This window comes from Canis aureus, chromosome 10, assembly GCF_053574225.1.
Source record: "Canis aureus isolate CA01 chromosome 10, VMU_Caureus_v.1.0, whole genome shotgun sequence".
NCBI lineage: Eukaryota > Metazoa > Chordata > Mammalia > Carnivora > Canidae > Canis > Canis aureus.
The window spans coordinates 19,372,155-19,391,797 of NC_135620.1; the positions used below are offsets into that span (position 1 = coordinate 19,372,155).

A 19,643-nucleotide genomic window follows, 5' to 3' on the forward strand; every position below is an offset into this window, starting at 1 on the left:
CAGTTATGTCCAGGGTTGATGTAAGGGTTAAGGAGTGAAGCACAGAAATTCACATGGAAACAGACAGATTAGAAGGTGATGTCACCTTGAGGGCCTCTCTGGAAGAGACCTCACAAGATGGTTTTTGTTACCACAGCAAATATGCCAAAGTTGTCTAACAGGTTCAGATCTCGTTTTATCAGTTTATGTCTTTAGATTGACTCATATAGACCAAGCTCCAGAGTGCTAGCTGACAGTTTTAGATGGTCTCCATTGCTGAGTCTTCCTTAATCTTCCTGACCTGTAAATGTTACCATGCCCATGACTCACAATCAAACCTTTCTTCTCTCTCATCTCACTCACTGAATATGTTTCTAGATACAAATACCATCCACAACTTCACTCTCAATTTATATCTCCAGCTGTGTCTTCTCCCTTGATTTCAGGTTTCATATATCTACATTCCCGCTTGACATCTCCACTTAGAAATCTAATTGACATTTAATCTCAAAAAGTGGGAGAGCTCAACTTTTTCACCACCTCCTCCTTCAACATGCACTTCTCACCCCATCCCGCTGCTCAGCCACACAGATCTTCTCTCCTTCACTTCCCATCTCATCTATGAGCAACCCCTGCAGATTCGACCTTCACATGTATCCAGAACCAGACCTCAGCTTACTGCCTCCTTCCTGCTCTCATCGGAGCCAGCTCTAGTTCCCCCCACACCGATATTTTAGCCCTGGCTGCTGCTTCACATCATTTTTGTCTCCTTAAATTAGATTCTTTTTTTTTTTTTTTAAGATTTTATATTTCTTCATGAGAGCACAGAGAGAGGCAGAGACATAGGCAGAGGGAGATTCAGGCTCCCCTCTGGGAGCCCAATGCAGGACTCAATCCCAGACCCGCGGGATCATGCCCTGAGCCGAAAGCAGACAGTCTTCAACCACTGAGCCACCCTGGTGTCTCTCCTTAAATTATATTCTTGCAGTTGAAATGATTCCATTAAAATGCAAGTCAGGTTGTATTACTTCACTATTAAAGTAACCTGTGATGGTTCACTTGGAAGAAAATCCAAATTCCTTTGGAATGGACCGCTGAGCTCTGTGTGGTCTGTTTTCCCTGCTAGCATCTCCCCTCAGCCCCCACCTCCCTGCCACACCAGGCTCTTTCCTTGTTTACGCCACCTCAGCTTTGCTGGCTGCCTTGCTTTTCCGTGAATATTCCAGAGCTATCACTTCTCTCCCCCTGAACAGAGGGTATTTGTTCCCTTGGGTATTTGCATGGCCCACTTCCTCATCCATCCCAATCTCCCCTCCCCTGGGAGGGCTCCTCTGACCACTAATCCTATTGGTATGTGTGGTGTGATCACCTTCCCAACTTGGATGGTCCCATACCCAAATTTGGTATAGTGGCTTAGACTTATGATACTGTACATACACCAAGAGAATAGGGCTTGCTGTGGAGAGCAGGGGAGGGTCCCAAGCATATCCAAAGGTGACTTCAGAAAGCCATGGAAAGAGACAAGTTCGGCTCATATTTTGACAAGGAGGAGGCATCAGGGCAAGTGGTCTTGTACATGTGAGGTTGTTTGTGTACTTTGAACTTCTGTTGCTGCCAAAGGCAGGAGCACTGAATGTTCTCATCAGCTTGCCCAGATGTGGAGGGTGGGGGGCAGACGGAGAGGGAAATGCTAGAGCCGGAGGGCTAGCAGCAGTCAGACATCAAGAATGAAGTCACATTCTATTACAGTGTTTATCTCATAGGCTTCTTTCACTGCTTAATTTTTCTTTTTTTTTTTTTTAAAGATTTCCTGTATTTATTCATGAGAGACACAGAGAGAGAAGCAGAGACATAGGCAGAGGGAGAAGCAGGATCCCCAAGGGGAGCCCAATGCGGGATTCAATCCCAGGACCTTGGGATCACGACCAAAGGCAAATGCTCAATCACTAAGCCACCCAGGTGCCCCCACTGCTTAATTTTTCTTTAGAGAACTTATTACCCTATTACAGATTTTATCTATAATTATTCTTCATTCTCTCCTGACCTCCCCCTTCTGCTATTATTTCCTGCTCCAGGAATGCAGGGAGTTTATCTTCTTCACCTATAGTTACACCCTCAGTGCTGCCAATGGTACCTGACACATAAAAGGTGCTCAATAAAAATTTGTTGAATTATTTTTTAAAAAGAAAGTAACAAATGCAAAGAGCCTCATTGCTGGGATACTTATGTGCTCACGATCAGCATAATCTTTCCCTAGTCCTGGACCTGCATGAGAAGCTCAGTTGTAATCAGAAAGCCACGTTCCTGGGGTGGGGTAAGGGCTGGAGGACAGAACTCACATGGAAGGAGTTTGGATAGATCAAAAGTTTGCATCCTTGCATGGAGGGAGTCAGACCATTGCTGTGTCCAGCTCACTGCAGAAATTATCTTGGTCATGGGCCCCTGCATTTTTCAGAACATTTCATTAATAAGTTATGTTACTTGTGGCTCAGGTGACCCTTTCTCTGGGTTTCCAGATCAACCTCCCTTTACTTCTACACAGCCCCCCCTTTTTTTTCATCCAGCTTTGTACTGTCATTCAGGTTCAAGGCAAACCTTGCATAGACTCCTGGAGTCAGTCATCCTCAAACAAGGCGATCTGGAAATAACTCTGGCCTGCAACGTGGCTTTCCCTCCACTGTGAGTTCCCCTGAGGGCTGCCAGAATAGAAAACACTTGTTCAGAAGAAGTGGCCTGTAAATGGCAGTCCCTCTCACTATTCTATCTAGAAGAGGAGTTTGAAATAAGCCCACATTGTGGTTGCTTTCTGCTGTTAACACTTGAGATCACAGAGTTCTTTTCATGCTATTATTTATGCCTTAAAATGATTTGTTGAACTGAGGGCTGGTGTCTCGAAACCATGGCCTGCCCAGACTCAGCCTGGAGAGGCCACGTGGCAAAGGCTTTTGGAAGCTGGAGCCTGTCAAGTTAGTGAGGCAGGTCTCTCCTTTTATTTATTTATTTATTTATTTATTTATTTATTTATTTATTTATTTATTTATTTTTAGGTCTCTCCTTTTAAATACTCTCCAGGCCTTTCTCAGGAGAGGCCTCCACCCTGTCTGCTCCCCCAACCCCCCAACCACCACCATTCCTTTCCTGCTCCAGTATAAGGAAGTCTGCTATTGGGACACCTGGGTGGCTCAGTTGGTTAAGCGTCTGCCTTTGGCTCGGGTCATGATCCCAGGGTCCTGGGATCAAGCCCTAAGTTGAGCCCTGAGTTGGAAAGTGGGGGGGTGGTCCCTGCTCAGTGGGGAGGCTGCCTCTCCCTTTGCCCTTCCCCCTGCTTGTGCATGCTCTCTTTCTCAATACATAAAATCTTTTAAGAATAAAAAAAAAGAAAGTCTGCTATTTTACGCTTTTTTTTTTTTTGGCCTCGGGATTCTTTGACAGTCTGTTTGCATTTAGTGTTACTTTGTATCCGTTCTGTAACACCCAGTTGGCTTGCTGCCCTTTTTTTTTTCCAGCCTGTAATATTGGAGCATCTGTGAAGGCAGCAAACTGTTGGAATATAGTTCTCATTACATGAAATGTGTTGGTGTGACCCGTGTGCATGTGTAATTACCAGCAGGTTTTAGAAAATTAAAGGTCTTATAAAGAGAATCAAGATGGAAGAATCATAATCCCTAGCATGTGTTGTTACACGTTTCAGATGATCCTTTAGGAATTAGACCATACTTGTGTTTTGCACATTAAGCAGCCATTTACCCGAGGCTGAAAGCAAAATGATTCGCCCTTTCGTTTTCACTGTTAATTTCTATTTCTTTTCTGTGTCTCCATCTATCAACAAACACTCTCTGCTTCTGAGAAATCAAGGTTGATGCAAAATTACCTGTGTTGAAGCAGAACCTTCAGACGTTCGCTTTCCATAGGCATAGAAAGAGGCACTTAGCTTGGATGCGATTTAGATTTGCTGGGTAGGATTCAGCCCATGTTCTGGAAGAAAAAGACTTTGTTTCTAGGAGGGCATTGTTAGAGGCCTGCCCACTCCAGCAAGTGATTAAATAAATATAAGGCTCAGTAGGATGGAGCTGTAGCTTAACCACTGCCTGGCATGTAGCAGCTCACCCTACACTGCGGGAAAGGGCTCCTCGAGATCGCTTTGATGAGACTGGAACCTCGGTCCGCCGGATGGCATCCTGTACTGGTCTGGTCACATCAGTTGGACACAGTGTGTCCAACTTGATATGGGTACAAAAGGAACCCCAAGACCCTGGGACCCCTATTAGAAGGTCTAACTCATTCGGCAGATTTCCTTTTAAATTTCAAATGGGATTTTTTTTTAATTTTTATTTATTTATGATAGTCACACATAGAGAGAGAGAGAGAGGCAGAGACACAGGCAGAGGGAGAAGCAGGCTCCATGCACCGGGAGCCTGACGTGGAATTCGATCCCGGGTCTCCAGGATCGCGCCCTGGGCCAAAGGCAGGCGCCAAACCTCTACGCCACCCAGGGATCCCTCAAATGGGATTTTAAGTGGCTGGAGAAAACCAATGAGTACTTCCCGTGTACTGTAAAATGGCCTACTCTCTGCGTGTGTGCGAGTCTATAAATATTTAAGCACCAACTATTGAACTAGAAACACATATTTTGATCGCTTCCTATTACTAAAATCTTAGGGAAATACTTGGAAAAATAGAACGTGGGCTTTGGGGGGTTTTGAGCTGGTTTTTTCTGTCCTCGCCTTCTTTCTTTCCCTCCCTCCCTCCCTCTTGGTCTCCTTCTTTCTAGGACTTGCCTTCCCTGCCCCCTGCCTCCCTTCCACGGATATGCTGTGAGCACCCCTCGTGCACCGGGCACTGTCCAGGCAACGGAGCACCGCGGAGGAGAGAACGGCCCCTGCCTACACGCACTCTCGCACTCTCGTTTTAATGAGTCCACATTCTGTCGCTTGTCTAGTTCGCGTCTGTGACCTTGGACCTGAACTTCACTGTCCCAGTGTGCAACATGAGGATAACGCATCTTATTTTATAGGGTTGTCACGGTGATTAAAAGGAGATAATACAGTAACCTGAACACATCCACTCCTTTTGCTTCTGCTGATTTGACTGTAGACATGTCTTTGTTTCCTGTCCCCACACCCTGTGGATTTCTGCATTTGTCACCCTTCCTCTGTTTCTACCTCACCTGTGTTTCCTTGTTTGCTTCTTGGTTTGGTTTGCTTGTATCTCTTTCTGTGGGTCCCAATCCCTGTGTCTCTGTATTTGTGTGTCTCTGTGTGTGCGTCTTTCTTTCTTCAAGTCTGTGTCTCTGGTCTAGGTGATCTTTTTGTTGTTGTTGTTTTACTTTCTCTCTCTCTCTCCCTCTGTGCATGGGGGGGGGGGAAGGAGAGATCCTGTGTGTGAGAAGGAAAGAGAGGGAGGGTGAGCGGGAGAGAGCAAGCACCCCTCCTGGGCATGGGCCTTTGCCTCTGCATCTCAGCATGGGGGTCTCCGTGTCTCTGTGAATATGATGCACGTTGCATTCCTGCATCACATCCATGAGTGGGTGTGAGCATCTCCCTGCATCACTTGGAGTTTCTCCTTGTTTCCTCCCTCATAGGGTCTCTCCCTGCCTCTGAATATGTCAGTCTTTGTCTTTGTCATCATACATCTCTGTTTCACTCTTTGTCCCTTTCTGTTTTGTTTATACTCTCTCCCTCCCCCCATGTCTCTCCCCTTCCCGTCTCTCTCCACTCTCTTGCTCTGTATGTCTCTCTTGCTTTTCTTCTCTGTGGGTCTCTCTCACTTTCTTTCACTTTTGCCTGTCTTTCCTCCTTTCTGTGTGTCTCTGCTTCTCTCCATGTATTCTCTATCTCTGTCTCATCTTTAATTCTCTGCCAGTCTGTGTCTTCTTTCTCTTCTGCATGTATATATGTAGGTCTTAAGTATTCCTTCATTCATCTAATTGTACTTATGCATACTCTCCTCATTCCATTTCCGATGCAGCTTAGATATCTAGTGATATTTAAGCAGTACGTTCATGCCTCAGGGAGAGCTAAAAGGAATAAGAATTTCTTCTGAGAAGGTTTGAAGGAACTTACGGACAGCTAAAGGGATTTTTTTTCTTCCTTCCTTCCTTCCTTCCTTCCTTCCTTCCTTCCTTCCTTCCTTCCTTCCTTCCTTCCACACCTAGCACCTACCCAATGCACGACTGGAACTCACAACCATGAGATCGAGACCTGAGCTGAGATCAAGAGTCAGACACTCAGCCAGCACTTCAAGCATCCTGAAGGGGATTTTTTTTTTTTAATTTTAGGGGGGAGTTATAAAAATTTGGTTGTGTTTTAGATGATGTACCACCAGTTTCTGAACAATTTCAAAACAGACACATATAAACCTAATATAATAAGCAACCCTCAGACCAACCTCCCAATTTCCATATATTCCAGGATCACTTTTTAAAACTCCCATTGCCAGTCCTGATTATGTTTTTTTCTCACATTTGCCATTCTGCTGACCCACCTTTTCCACTTCATACTGCTGCCAACTCCCAGTCCATCATGCCAGTGGGCACCAGATTAATGTAGTTATTACATCAGGCTCTGCTTGATGCTCTCCTCTGGCTTCCAGTCATCTCCCACAGCTTCACATCACTAGCTGGATAAAAGACCCATCTGATCAAAATTTTGCCCACTGACCAAATGCTCAATTGCATGAGAAGCTACTCACCCCCTTTACAAATAAAACCAGTTCCCAGTTATTTCCAGTGAGATAAAGCCCATTTTAAGAAAGAAACATAAAATGAGTGTACATGGGCATCTGGATGAAGAATTTTAATGGATCAATATTTGTAGAACCAGTGTAACATCCAGTGAAACCAGATGATACTTGGCTTGTCTTAACATTAGGAAGCTGTGGCGCTTTTTTCTTTCTTTACAATTTAGGACAAAGGTCAGCAAAAGCACAGATTAATATATTATTTTAGGCTTTATGGATCATGCTTCTCTGTCACAGATATTTAATTCTGCCTCTCTATTACAAAAGCAGCAAGAGATAGTCCATATAAATAGATGTGGTGCTATTCTAATAAAACTTTATTCACAAAAACAGAAAGTAGACTGAATCTGGCCCCTATTTTGCTAACCCTTGATTTAGACCTTATGAGAACATCTTATTGTATGTGTGTTTTAGGTAAATTTTCCATTCTTGTGCAAACTACTTTTTAAAAACTTTTGTTTATTTCTCTCTCTCTCTCTTTCCTTCTTTTTGTATATGTATATACATATAAGTGTGTGTGTATGCCAAAAATAACTGTCTTTTGGACTTGCTACAGGTTTTATATAATTTTAAAATTATTTTTTAAAGATTTTATTTATTTATTTATTTGAGACAGAGAGAGAGAGAGAGAGCATGAGTAGGGGAGAGGAAAAAGCCAACTTCCTCTTGAGCAGGGAAGCCTGATATGGGGCTGGATCCCAGGACCCTGAGATCATGACTTGAGGCAAAGGCAAATGCTTAACCGGCTGAGCTACCCAGGTGCCCTGTGTTTATTTTTATAATTAAATATATTATTCTCTCATTTTGTTAGTATTTCTACCTAATTTGTGATTTAAAATCTCCTTTTCCATCCAATAGCAAAAAAATCAACACAATTTTCTTCTTTATATTTAACTATTATGTTCATCTAGAATTAACTTTGTGAGAAAAGCATAACTTTTAAAATTTCATGTAATGATTTGTCTCATTTATAGCCAATTCAGATTTCACAAAATTTAGTTTACAATTTATTCAGCTTTACTTATCCAAAGGCTTGCAAATAGAAGGTCCTCCATTAATAAAAGTCTAAAATTTTACAGACATCTTTAAACTGAATCAGTACATGCACACAAAATACTTTTAAACAATTCTCTAAATATTCCTTTAAAAGAAAACTGAAAATACAAACCTAAGCACTCCTGAAAGAATGAAATATAAAGGACATAATTGATGTGAGTGATGTAAATTATAGTTGTTTTACAGTTTACTGAGATAATTACCTAAAGTTGTCAATAATATCATTCAGATTTTTGTTTCCTTTATTCAAATAATAAATAATGAATCAGTTCATCTTTCCTCATACCCCTCAAAGCATGATCTTCTGGATTTGTTTTAAAGGGAAAGATCAGTGACACCTGAGTGGCTCATTCAGTTAAGGATCTGACTCTTGATTTAGGCTCAGGTCATGATTTTAGGGTTCTGGGATGGAGCCCCACCATGGAATCCATGCTCAGCAGGGACTCTGCTTGAGGATTTTTTCCCTGGTTTCTCTCTCTCTCTCTCTCTCTCAAATAAATTTTAAAAATTAAATAAAAAAGAAGGCCATAGAAAAAAAGATGTCTTGAGGGTTAAAAAAGTGAAATTGATATTTTTAGATAAAAGCCTTACCCTAGTATTGATAATTCGATTTTCTCTATCAATTGAATCATTTTTGGGTGAATATTTACCCTTATTCGGTAAGCTTCTATAGCTGTAGCACACACAGGTTAGAGTCTATGGAGTTTGGTTTATAAACCACCTTCTTATTGTTTTCTGGAGTGTGCCAACACATTTTATAAATAATGATACTTGCTGAAACTCCTCTCTGACCTGGAAAGCATCCAAGAGTTATACCATATAAAAGATTGTTCTCTGTTCAAGCAAAATAAATCCTAAGATTTGTGCCACTACTGTTTTATACAGAGAAATGGCAGCAGAAAATTCAAGAACTAGTTCTGTAGCAGGTAGGCAATATCCAACATGCCCGTAGGAGGTGCGAACCAGTTCAGAACTGCTACTCTGTTTTGGAAGGAGCTGCTCTTATCAGAGTAAGGTTTTTGTGGTTTTTTTTCTGTCTGCAGAATGTTTATCGTTAATTCTCTTGATGTGGGGCTAAGGAAATCAGCAAGTTGGAGTCTTATTTTAGGTATTTCCACGCTCTTATTTGCCTTGGTTTTTTTTCATTCAATTTTTATTCTCTTAAATAAGGACTTCTATAGTTTAAAAACTCAAATAGTCCTCTAAACAGTAACCGCCTGCTATCAATACCTGATCTCTAGAGGTAGACACCCTTAGTTATTTAAAGGGATTTGTGGTTGTTGTGTAGTCACATATTTCTCAATCAAATATGTAACTATTTCTGGGTGTTTCAGTTTTAAGTGTCAGCTACCTGCTTCCTACTCACATATTCACATACATATTATTGCTTCTCTCTCTTTGGCACAAATATGATTATGATCATTTTAAAATGTGTTGATAATCATTTTTAAGTTATTATAAAGAAATTATAATATGTACATTTTATTCACAGCTGCAGCACATCATGTAATTAAAATATAATTACAGCTTGACTGTTTCAACTTTTCATTTCCAGTAATTGCCTTTTAAAAAATTTAGCTTTCTGAATGCTTAATGAATTAGGGAGTGTCTAAAGGAATCAATACAAAATACTCTCAAGTTCTCCTTCACAGCTGAAATTTCTCAATTTGACTGAATAGCACTTGGAGTATTTTTAAGTAATTTAACTTATTTTTTTCTTGAAGACTATCCCCCTGGATAGCTTCAAGATCACTCACTGTCCCACCATGTATGGACAGTATTCGGATTTCTGTCACTCAGAATTAGTTTTGCTCTGAGCTCAGAGTAGAAGGGTTTAAAGATCTCACCATTTAGTATTCATACTTCTATGTAACACTCCTGTTTTCATTAGGTTCCTCAACCCAAACTGGTGTCTATGTGGATGGACATCTCCAGAGAGTTAGTTTCCAGTGTTTGGCTAATGCATAGTGAGGGCAGATGTCCAGATACCTTGTCAGTGTTGGAGTCTCTAAGGGTACAGGAACTTCTTAAAAATTTTCAACCAAGCCTTCTGCCTTCCTTATTCTTTGTGTTGTTTCCATAACACCTCAGACCATTTATTGTGTCCCCACCTCAGGCTTTGATGCCAGCCTTTTCCGCTCACATGGCTATCGCCTGTTTGCTTTCCAGTTTCCAAACTTACTTTGCACTCACATTCTCTCTGTTCTTGAGAATTAATAGGTTAAAATCTTTCCTTTAAGACTGAGGAGGAACTGAGATAAAGAATGTGACCAATTGATCATTTTGAATTACAAGTGTCAAGGACATTGTTTTCTCTTCTATGATTATTGCTAATGTATTATTTTTTCTTGTTAATTTTATAATAGCTTTGGTGAGGATAGGGGTGGCTCAGAGGGACTTATGGATTTACCATAACTATACTGATAGTATATACTTGCTCTAATTGATAGTATATTCTTAGTCTAATTTTTTAGTAGGATATAATTGACATTTAACATCATCTAAGTCCAAGGTGTATGACATGAGTTGATATTTGTATATATTGCAGATTGATCATCAACATAAGCCTAGTTAAGGTCCAACATTACACATAGTTATAAATTTCTTTTCCTTGTGGCAAAACTTAAGATTTACTTTCTTAGCAACTTTCAGATATTTAGCACAGCATTTTTAACTGTATTCACCATGCTGTATGTAACCTTCCCATGACTTATTCTGTTATCTGAAAGGTTGTACGTTTTGATCCCCTTTACCCATTTCATCCCCCACCCACTCCCTGCCTCTGTTCTTCTATATCTATGAGCTTTGGATTTGGAGAATTTGGGAAGGGGTTCTTTTTTATTTCACACATAAATGAGATCACATGGTCTTTGTCTTTCTCTGACTTATTTCGCTAAGCATAATACCCTCAAGGTCTATGTATGTTGTTGCAGATGGCAATATTTCTTGGCTGAATAACATCACACTGTCTGTGTGTACACGTGTGTGTGTGTGTGTGTGTGTGTGTACCACAATTTGTTTACCCATTCATCTGTCAATGGGCACTTAGGTTGTTTCTGTGTTTTGGCTACTGTATATAATGCTATAGTGAACATGAAGGTGCATATATCTTTGCTAATTAGCATTTTTATTTCCTTCACAGAAGTGCCCAGAAGTGGAATTGCTGGATTATATGGGGGGTTTTAGTTTTAATTTTTGGAGGAAACTCCTTTCTGTTTTCCACAGTAGCTGTACCAATTCACATTCCCACCCCATAGTGCAAGAGTTCCCTTTCCAAAACGTCTTTGCCAACACTTGTTATTTCTTATCTCTTTTAAAAATAGCATGTTTAGGGCAGCCCGGGTGGCGCAGCGGTTTGGCGCCGCCTGCAGCCTGGGGTGTGATCCTGGAGTCCCACATCGGGCTCCCTGCATGGAGCCTGCTTCTCCCTCCGCCTGTGTCTCTGCGTCTCTCTCTCGGTGTGTCTATGAATAAATAAATAAAATATTTTAAAAAGGAACAAGAATGTGGAAGATTTGCTCCATAATCTAAATCTGCTCCATAATAATTTAAAAAAATAAATAAATAAAATTTAAAAATAAAAATAGCATGTTTAGGGGTGTCTGGGTGGCTCAGGTGGTTGGTTAGGCGTCTGCCTTTGGCTCAGGTCATGATCTCAGTGTCCTGAGATCAAGCCCTACATCGGGCTCCCTGCTGAGGAGGGAGCCTGCTTCTCCCTTTCCTCCCTACTTGTGCTCTCTTGGTTGCTTGCTATGTCTATCTCTCTCTCTCTCAAATGAATAAATAAAATATTTGAAAAAAATAAAAATAGCCATTCTAACAGGTGTGAGGTTCTCATTTTTGATCAGTGTATAATTCATGTTACTTAACATAGTGCCTATTGAACATAGAATAAAATATATTTTCTTTTTTCTTTTAATTCTAAAGTATGAATCAGAAGTAAAGATGTGAGAATATTGTGCATTCAAAAATAATATTTACAAGTAGTTGCCATAATATTTGCAAGCCAAATATTACAAGGATTAGATGACCTTAATTTACTGTTTACCATATGCTAGGCCTTGAGTTTACCCTTGAAATGCAGTATATGGGTGAGATAGATGTTCTCAGTTTTGCAAGTGAAAAAACTGAGAATCAGAATGGTATTCAACCTTTTGTTCAAAGTTATATAGGTAATAAATAGTAGGGCTGAGAGTACAGACTCAAGTATATTTTATAATTTTTTTAAAGTAATGCTTTTTTCCCTGAAATATGCTTTCTGCCTTACCTGATCTCTATCAAAAAAAAGGCTTTCATGATCTGGAATGTAGGAAGATCTTTTTCCAGATATGGGGTAGTAAAAGCTGTATTACTTTAGGCCAATGTTAGTTTCATTAGCTATTGGACACGGTTCTGCAACAGAGTTAAACATAATTTTTTTACTTCCCTTCCATTATTGCATATGTGCAACTTACTTCTGGATATTTGCCATTTAGTTTACAAGTAATGAAAAAAAGAATGGAGAACTGGAATTAATAAATTACAAGTAAAACCTTGTCTTTAACAGAGAGAAGGAGAAAAGGATCATCAAGTGCGTTTGGCAGTTGGAAATGGTGTACGGAGTGATGTATGGAGGGAATTTTTGGACAGATTTGGAAATATTAAGATGTGTGAGCTTTATGGAGCTACTGAAGGAAACATTTGTTTTATGAATCACACTGGGAAAATAGGATCCATTGGGAGAACAAATTTCTTTTACAAAGTAAGTATAGTATTTTCTTTACAAAGGAAATATGAGGTCGGTTTACCTCTCTTCTAGACTTCCTGCTTGTAAATTATTGTAAATATTATTACTTTTCTTTTCTATTTTTTTTCTTTTATTTAGAAATGTTGAGAACTTCTATAAAGTCATGGCTCTAGGTGAACCATAGCTTAAAAAAACCTCAAGTATCTCCCATGTGTTCCTTTATAATGTGGGGATAATGATACCCAAGTCTTTTGTTCTGTTTTCAAATTTAATGATATGATGTGTAAATAGCAAGCAAAGTTTCTGATACATATTAATTTGACTCTTTCCATTTTTCCTGCATATTTTCAGTCCCATGTTTCTGCTTATACTTAATTTTTATATCATTCAAAAATTATGTATAGGCTTCTAATAAATCAAGATACCATTAAAATCTAAAAGCTACCCCCCAAAATCACTTACCTGGGAGTAAAAGACTTCCAACTGATAGCAGCCATAGAATCCAAAAGATTGCACAGAAGTCTAGAACTCCTTTGGAGAAAAGTGAAAGTGAAAAATAAAAGTGAAGGTAAAGAAAATATTCTCTAAATTTATATAGGAAAATGTTTATAACCTCAAGCAGAAATTAAAAACTCCAGAATCATAGTAAAATATTCTATTATAGTTCTTTCAGTATTTGATAGAACACACAAAAGAAGATCTTCAATGATAGAGAATATGCACTAAACAAATTATTTGAACTAATGGACATATATAGGATACTGCATCTAAAAACTGCAGAATATCCATTCTTTTCAAGCAGTTATAAAGCATTCACAAAGATTACTGGGCCACTTAGGGAATTCCAGCAAATTTCAGAGGATTGAATATGGATTGTGTTCTCCATCAGCAGTTTAATTAAGATAGAAATGAAATTTTAAATGACAGGTAGGTCATCTCCTATATATTTGAAAATAAAACATTTGTAAGTTTCCATGAGTCAACAAAAAAATCATAATTGAAAGTAAAAAACTATTTGAGACAGGGTGCCTGGGTAGCACAGTCAGTTGATTCTTGACTTTGGTTTAGGTCATGGTCTTGGGGTGTGGGATGGAGCCCCACGTTAAGCTCCATGCTTTGTGAAAAGTCTACTTGTCCCTCTCCCTCCCTCTCTGTTCCACCCTCCCCACTCCACCCCCTCGCTCATGCTCGTGCTCATGCTCTCTCTCTCTCAAATGAATAAAAAATAATAATAATAATAATAATTTGAACTGAGTCAAAATGAAATGTTCTATTTCAAAACTTTTGGATCTACATAAGAATGGATGAAAATTGGGGATCCCTGGGTGGCTCAGTGGTTTGGTGCCTGCCTTCAGCCCAGGGCGTGATCCTGGAGTCCCGGGATCAAGTTCCATATCAGGCTCCTTGCATGGGGCCTGCTTCTCCCTCTGCCTGTGTTTCTGCCTTTCTCTCTCTCTCTCTCTCTCATGAATAAATGAATAAAATCTTTAAAAAAAAAAAAAAAAGAATGGTTGAAAATTTATGAGCCCTATACCCATTTCTGGGGTTAAATTAAAAAGCAACTGAAATAAACTCAAAGAAAAAGAAGGAAGTAATTAAGAACATAAATTAAAGAAATACAAAATAAACATTTAGTGAGGAGGATCAGAAAAGATAAACACATAATTTTTTAAAAGTAAAGAAATAGACTCAAAGCTGGTATAAGTTGCTCTGATGTTTGGCACCTAGAGAAGATGCAAACTAATTTTATGATACACTCTTTGGGATTTTGAGGGTCTTATTGACATCTCAGAAATGCATCTGCATTCCAAAAAGTAATTTTGGGAAAGTAAGTGCTGATATTACTGAGCTTTACGTTCCTTACAGATAATTTTCTCAATTTGTTGCACTGGTTGAATTAAAACTTTGGTATTCATATTAAAACTCCTTAGTGAAGCTGAGTCATTCCCAAGTAATCATCCAACAGGAGGAGCACAATGAAAAAGATTTGTATTTAACATTACGGGCTTGACTTCATTATAATTTTATAATATCTTAAATTCCCTGTCAGACTGTGATACTGTCAATAAAGCAGGAAGTCATGATTGTCTCCAATCTATTTGGAAAACAACTGATTTTCAACTTATTTTAGTATTTTTTTTCAGCTTGGAAATGAAAAAAAAATGTTCCTAGCATCATATGAATTCTACTCTATCTTTTCTCATTTCATGCATGTATTATTGTTTTGTTACATAGCAGGTCATCAGAAAAATTTGGGCCAATAACTTTTTTCATAGTCATGTGGGGAAATTTGATAAGTCTGTCTCTCAAAAATGTAAACCTAATGAAAGCTTCCACTTACTGTTTCAGAGGCAAATTAGCATCTAAACAGAGATAAGATATTAATAGAGAAGGAAAAAGATGAGGCATCAACACAGAGTTCCTGCATCCCAGATGTCCTTTTTGTGTGCTGTACTTACATTTAAGTGCATACAGCTGAAGGGATATGTATGTGTGCTATAATATAACACCCCCAGAGAAAACACTGTAAACAATTTGGTGACTGCATTTGAGAGACAAACCCAAGTAACAGTTACAGACTGGCTTCTCCTTTTCTGCCCTCGGGAACAATATAATTGGGAGGGAACAAACAAATCCCTAGAGGAAATAAAACTTGAAAAAAAAAGAGAAAATAAGTCTTAATAAAAGCTACCTGAAAAAAATGTAGATACACAACAAAATTATAAGCCCTCTAAAATGACCGAGGAATGTTTAGGAAAATAGTTTCCCATAGGTCCAAAAATTGCAATAATATTCTCTTTAAAAATAAGAGTTCAAAAGAAAGTACAAGGGAAATATAAATCAACAAATGGGGTGGAAAGTAGATAGACTCAGTTCAAGGGAAAAAAATAAAAAGGAAGAATGAAAGTATCACAAAGACAAATATATTACAGGCTGTAAATATTGTTAGGGACCAAGATGGAGGAGATTAAGGAGTCACACAAACCCAATAAAAAGAATTAAAAAAAATAAGAATATAAAATAAATTAGAAAGATAGATTTTGAAAACACAGGCAATCATCTGATACCTGCTAATTGGTGTTCCTGCAGGAAAAAAAAAAATCAAAAAGAAAAAAAGTATCTGAAACTTGATAGAGAAAAACTTACTTAAATTAAAGACTTGAATCTTTAGCAAAAGAGCACACTGTGTTCCAGGAAAAAAAAATATATATATATAGAATGACCATCAGAAAGATATATGCTGGTAAAATTACTGAACATAAATTAAAGAACCTTAAGGAGAAAACAAAAGTTGCACAAAGTGTAGGGTGCAGATGGGAATCATTTCAGGCATCTCTCAAAACAAGAACAAAACACTCAATGCCAGAAAAAAAAGGAAGGAAGGTATTCACCTAAGAATTTTACTTCTGACTCAGTTGTTCTTTGAGTAAAAAGACAGAAGAGGTGTCCTCAAAAGTTTGAGAAATCAGAGAAGATAATACTCATGTATTTATAAGAATGCAGTACTTCTTTATATAATTCACTCAGTGAAACTGTCCAATCAACCTGAAAATAAAGCAGAATTTAGAAATAAAGAAATCGCCTTCAGTTAAAAGTTTTGATTGAGTCCATTTAAATACAGAAGATTGAACAGCTCCAAATTATGTTTATAGATGGGATGGAAGTATCAATCCTGAAAATATAAAAATAATTACAGCACTAACAAAGATGGGAATTAGGTAGGAGGAGAGGAGGAAATATAAGTGCTAATTTTCTCATCTTTCATAGTAAGTCCTTAAGTACAATGTAAATAAAAGGATTTAATAAAAGGCTCCTTCACATTTCTATAAACTTTTTTATTATCTTAAAAGTAGGCATTTTTTTTTATGGACCAGGAAATTTAACCAGCTGTGAAGTTAGGCAATAATGCACACAAGACCACCCTCACGTCTGACAGGATTTGCCACTTTTGAAGTCCTACAACCCACCATGGGTTCTGTAATTCGCAAAGGGCTCAAAAAACTCACTGAAAGCTATTATGCTCATAATTACTGTTTATTACATCTAAAAGATGTAGATTAAAATCAGATGGAGGGAGAAGCAATAGGGCAGAATCAGGAGGGCACCAAATACAAGGCTTTTTAGGTGTCCTTACATATGGTGTCAGGATGGCATTACTCTCCTGGAACTGACATGTGACAATGTACATGGAGTACTGCCAGCAAGGGAAGCTCACCAGCCTCGGTGTCCAGTCTTCTTTGCAGCTCCGTTATTTGAATCTAGTTGGCTGCTTGTGCGGTTGACCTCTATCTCGAATACCTCAAGAGGTCAAGCTGGGAGACCCAAAGTCTCCATACGTCACATTATTTGGATGGCTCAGAGACACTAAATCTAAATCCTATGGTTACTATCTGGATGCCAAAAGCCCTTAGGCTAACACATATACTCCTGTTGGCCATAACACTGCAGAGGCATAGAGATTATCTCCCAGAAGCTGAGAGTGAAAGCCAGACCTCTGGTTAAACTGGAGTGAAGGTTAAATTCTTGACTCCACAGGAACTGATCTCTTCTGTGCTTAAGAAACATAACTTCAGTTCCATTTTCTTTTGGTAAACTCAAGGAAATTTAAATTGACTGCAGTTCTTAAAATGGTGTGGTTTCATTTTTCATATATTATTTTATTAATCTATTTCCTACCTTTCTCTCTACCAATTTAAACACATTTGTACTGATGCTTGTCAAATGCATTCCTTTATATAGTCTATTAAAAGTCTTCAATATGCCTGAACACTGTGTTCACTGAACACACTGAACACAACAGACATAGATTCCTGCTCATGTACAGTTTATAGTCTGTTGGGGAAGACAGAAAACAAACCACATAATATAATAAACATTCCATACTCATAAGTGCTGAAGAGACAAATTAAACAGGAAAAGAAGATTGTGTGTGTGCATGTGTGTGTGCATGTGTGTGCATGTTGGGAGGGATTTTTGCAATTTGAGAGAGGGTAGCCAGAAAGGGCACTTTGAGAATGATATTTAGGGAAAGACTTGAAGGAAATAAAAGAATGAGTCGTGAAACAATCTGATGTTCAAAATGGAAGGAATAGAGGTGCCTGGGTGGTTCAGTTGGTTGAGACTCCAACTCTTGGTTTTGGCTCAGGTCACGATCTCAGGGTTGTGGGATTGAGCCCTACATAGGGCTCCACGCTCAGCAGGGAGTCTTCTTGAGATTCTCTCTCTCCCTCTCCCTCTGCACCTCCCCCTCACTCTCCCTCTCTCTAAAATAAATAAATAAATAAATACATCTTTTTTAAAAAATGGAATGAATAGCCAGTACAAAGGCCCTCGGATGGTTACATGCCTGCTGTGTTTGAGGGACAGCAGTGAGACCACAGTAGTTATAGGGAGGTGAGCAAAGACTACAAACAAAAGACTATTACTGTTTTAGCTTTAATGGGATCACTTTGGCTCTATTGAGAATATATTACACCATGTTAATGCCAGTTTATTTTTGGTTGAATTTGGAGAAATTATAAATTTTCTTCATATTTTTGTATTTTGCTTGTTTTTTTTAATACCATTCACTCGGATCCCTGGGTGGCGCAGCGGTTTGGCGCCTGCCTTTGGCCCAGGGCGCGATCCTGGAGACCCGGGATCGAATCCCACATCAGGCTCCCGGTGCATGGAGCCTGCTTCTCCCTCTGCTTATGTCTCTGCCTCTCTCTCTCTCTCTGTGACTATCATAAAAAAAAATAATAATAATAATAATAATAATAATAATAATAATAATACCATTCACTCTGTGAACCATTCAGAACTATGTTGTTGCATGACAATGTATTCTAAGACTAAGTATTCATAATAACCCAACTCTGTGTAATATTATATACATTATTATATGTATTTATGTATATAAATAGATATATATGCCTTATAGATATGCATGCATAGTCAATATTATATATATATAATAGATTTATGATTTATGTGTGTTTGTGCTTTTCTAGGGTCTTCTGTTTAAGAAAGCAGAGAAACCAACCTTTCCTGATGGTGACAGAGAAATGAGCCTCTATTGTGTAGCTCGAAGCAATGTATATAATGTTGAGGGGAAACTGAATTGCAATCATTGTACCCAGGGCTCTAGTTTAAGCTCTACCACTTTTTGAGTTTTTAATTTTGACAAGTCACATTCCTCTGAATTAACAGAGAGAATAATTTTTGTGTTCTCTTTCCAACTTCTAAATTTATAAATGTGAATATACAAAAGCATACAGGTAGTGTATGGGCAGTGTCTGAGTCACATAGGTGTGGATTGCACAGTGCTGGGGATTCATTTCCCTAGTCAATTATGAATGGGGCTCCCTGCAGCTCTGCTCTGGATCCAGATACATAGCTATGCATGCACATATACATTTAGGGGATATAAAAGTGGGGATCTTTTTTTTATCTGTGTTATGATGATACAGCCATTTTTATAATCTTGTGGGATCTCTTGAAGGCAAGAAAAAAATAGAAGTCCCTCTGGCTGAACCTTACTACTCAGACCCTGACTAGGTCTAGAAGATGCTGTGATATATTGAAATTCCATTTGTATCATAAAATTACCCAATTTGTGACCTGCAAGACCCCTGTATGTGATAAGAGGCACACTGAGGGGTGATTTGGTATATATTAAACCTCACCCATGAATGCAGTTGACAAATTAATATAAAAGAAATAACACTAACGCTGATATCATTAGTTGCTGAGCAAATTTTTCAAAATAGAAAACATGTTACAACAGGAGATGGATAATAAACAGGGTTCTCTTCTTGTTTGACTGAAATGATAAATGTCGTTCTGGAACTTCTGGAACCTTTCTTTTTACCAGTCATTAGGCAAGTGGCCAGAAAGCTGTTATCCCAATTACAAAGACCAACAAGATGCAAGCTTGCATGTTAATATAGAATCACAATATATTTTGTTTTGCTACCTCTCCCATTGGCCCACATCTTAGATGGCACAGTTGCCACCTCGTAGAGTGTGTTTGTAATTAAATTAATACTGCTCTTAGGCCAGTAGCAGCATCTGGCCTATAGTAGATGCTCAATCAACATCAGTTGCTGTCATTTATATTCTAATTCAAATAATGAATTGTGATTCTAATTACATGCTGATT

At 38.6% G+C, this 19,643-nt stretch overlaps 1 protein-coding gene across 3 annotated transcripts in view; it reads left to right on the top strand.

The window, feature by feature from the left end:
- The window catches only part of SLC27A6 (solute carrier family 27 member 6), a 71,893-nt gene that overhangs the window by 36,588 nt on the left and 15,662 nt on the right, over positions 1-19,643 (top strand). For 2 of the 3 annotated variants that reach the window (XM_077911531.1, XM_077911530.1), the window contains exon 5: positions 12,320-12,514. The exons of the other annotated variant lie outside the window; for it this stretch is intronic. In XM_077911531.1, the coding sequence (XP_077767657.1) occupies positions 12,320-12,514 (195 nt within the window). The remainder of the gene's footprint in view (positions 1-12,319; positions 12,515-19,643) is intronic. 3 annotated transcript variants of the gene reach the window in all.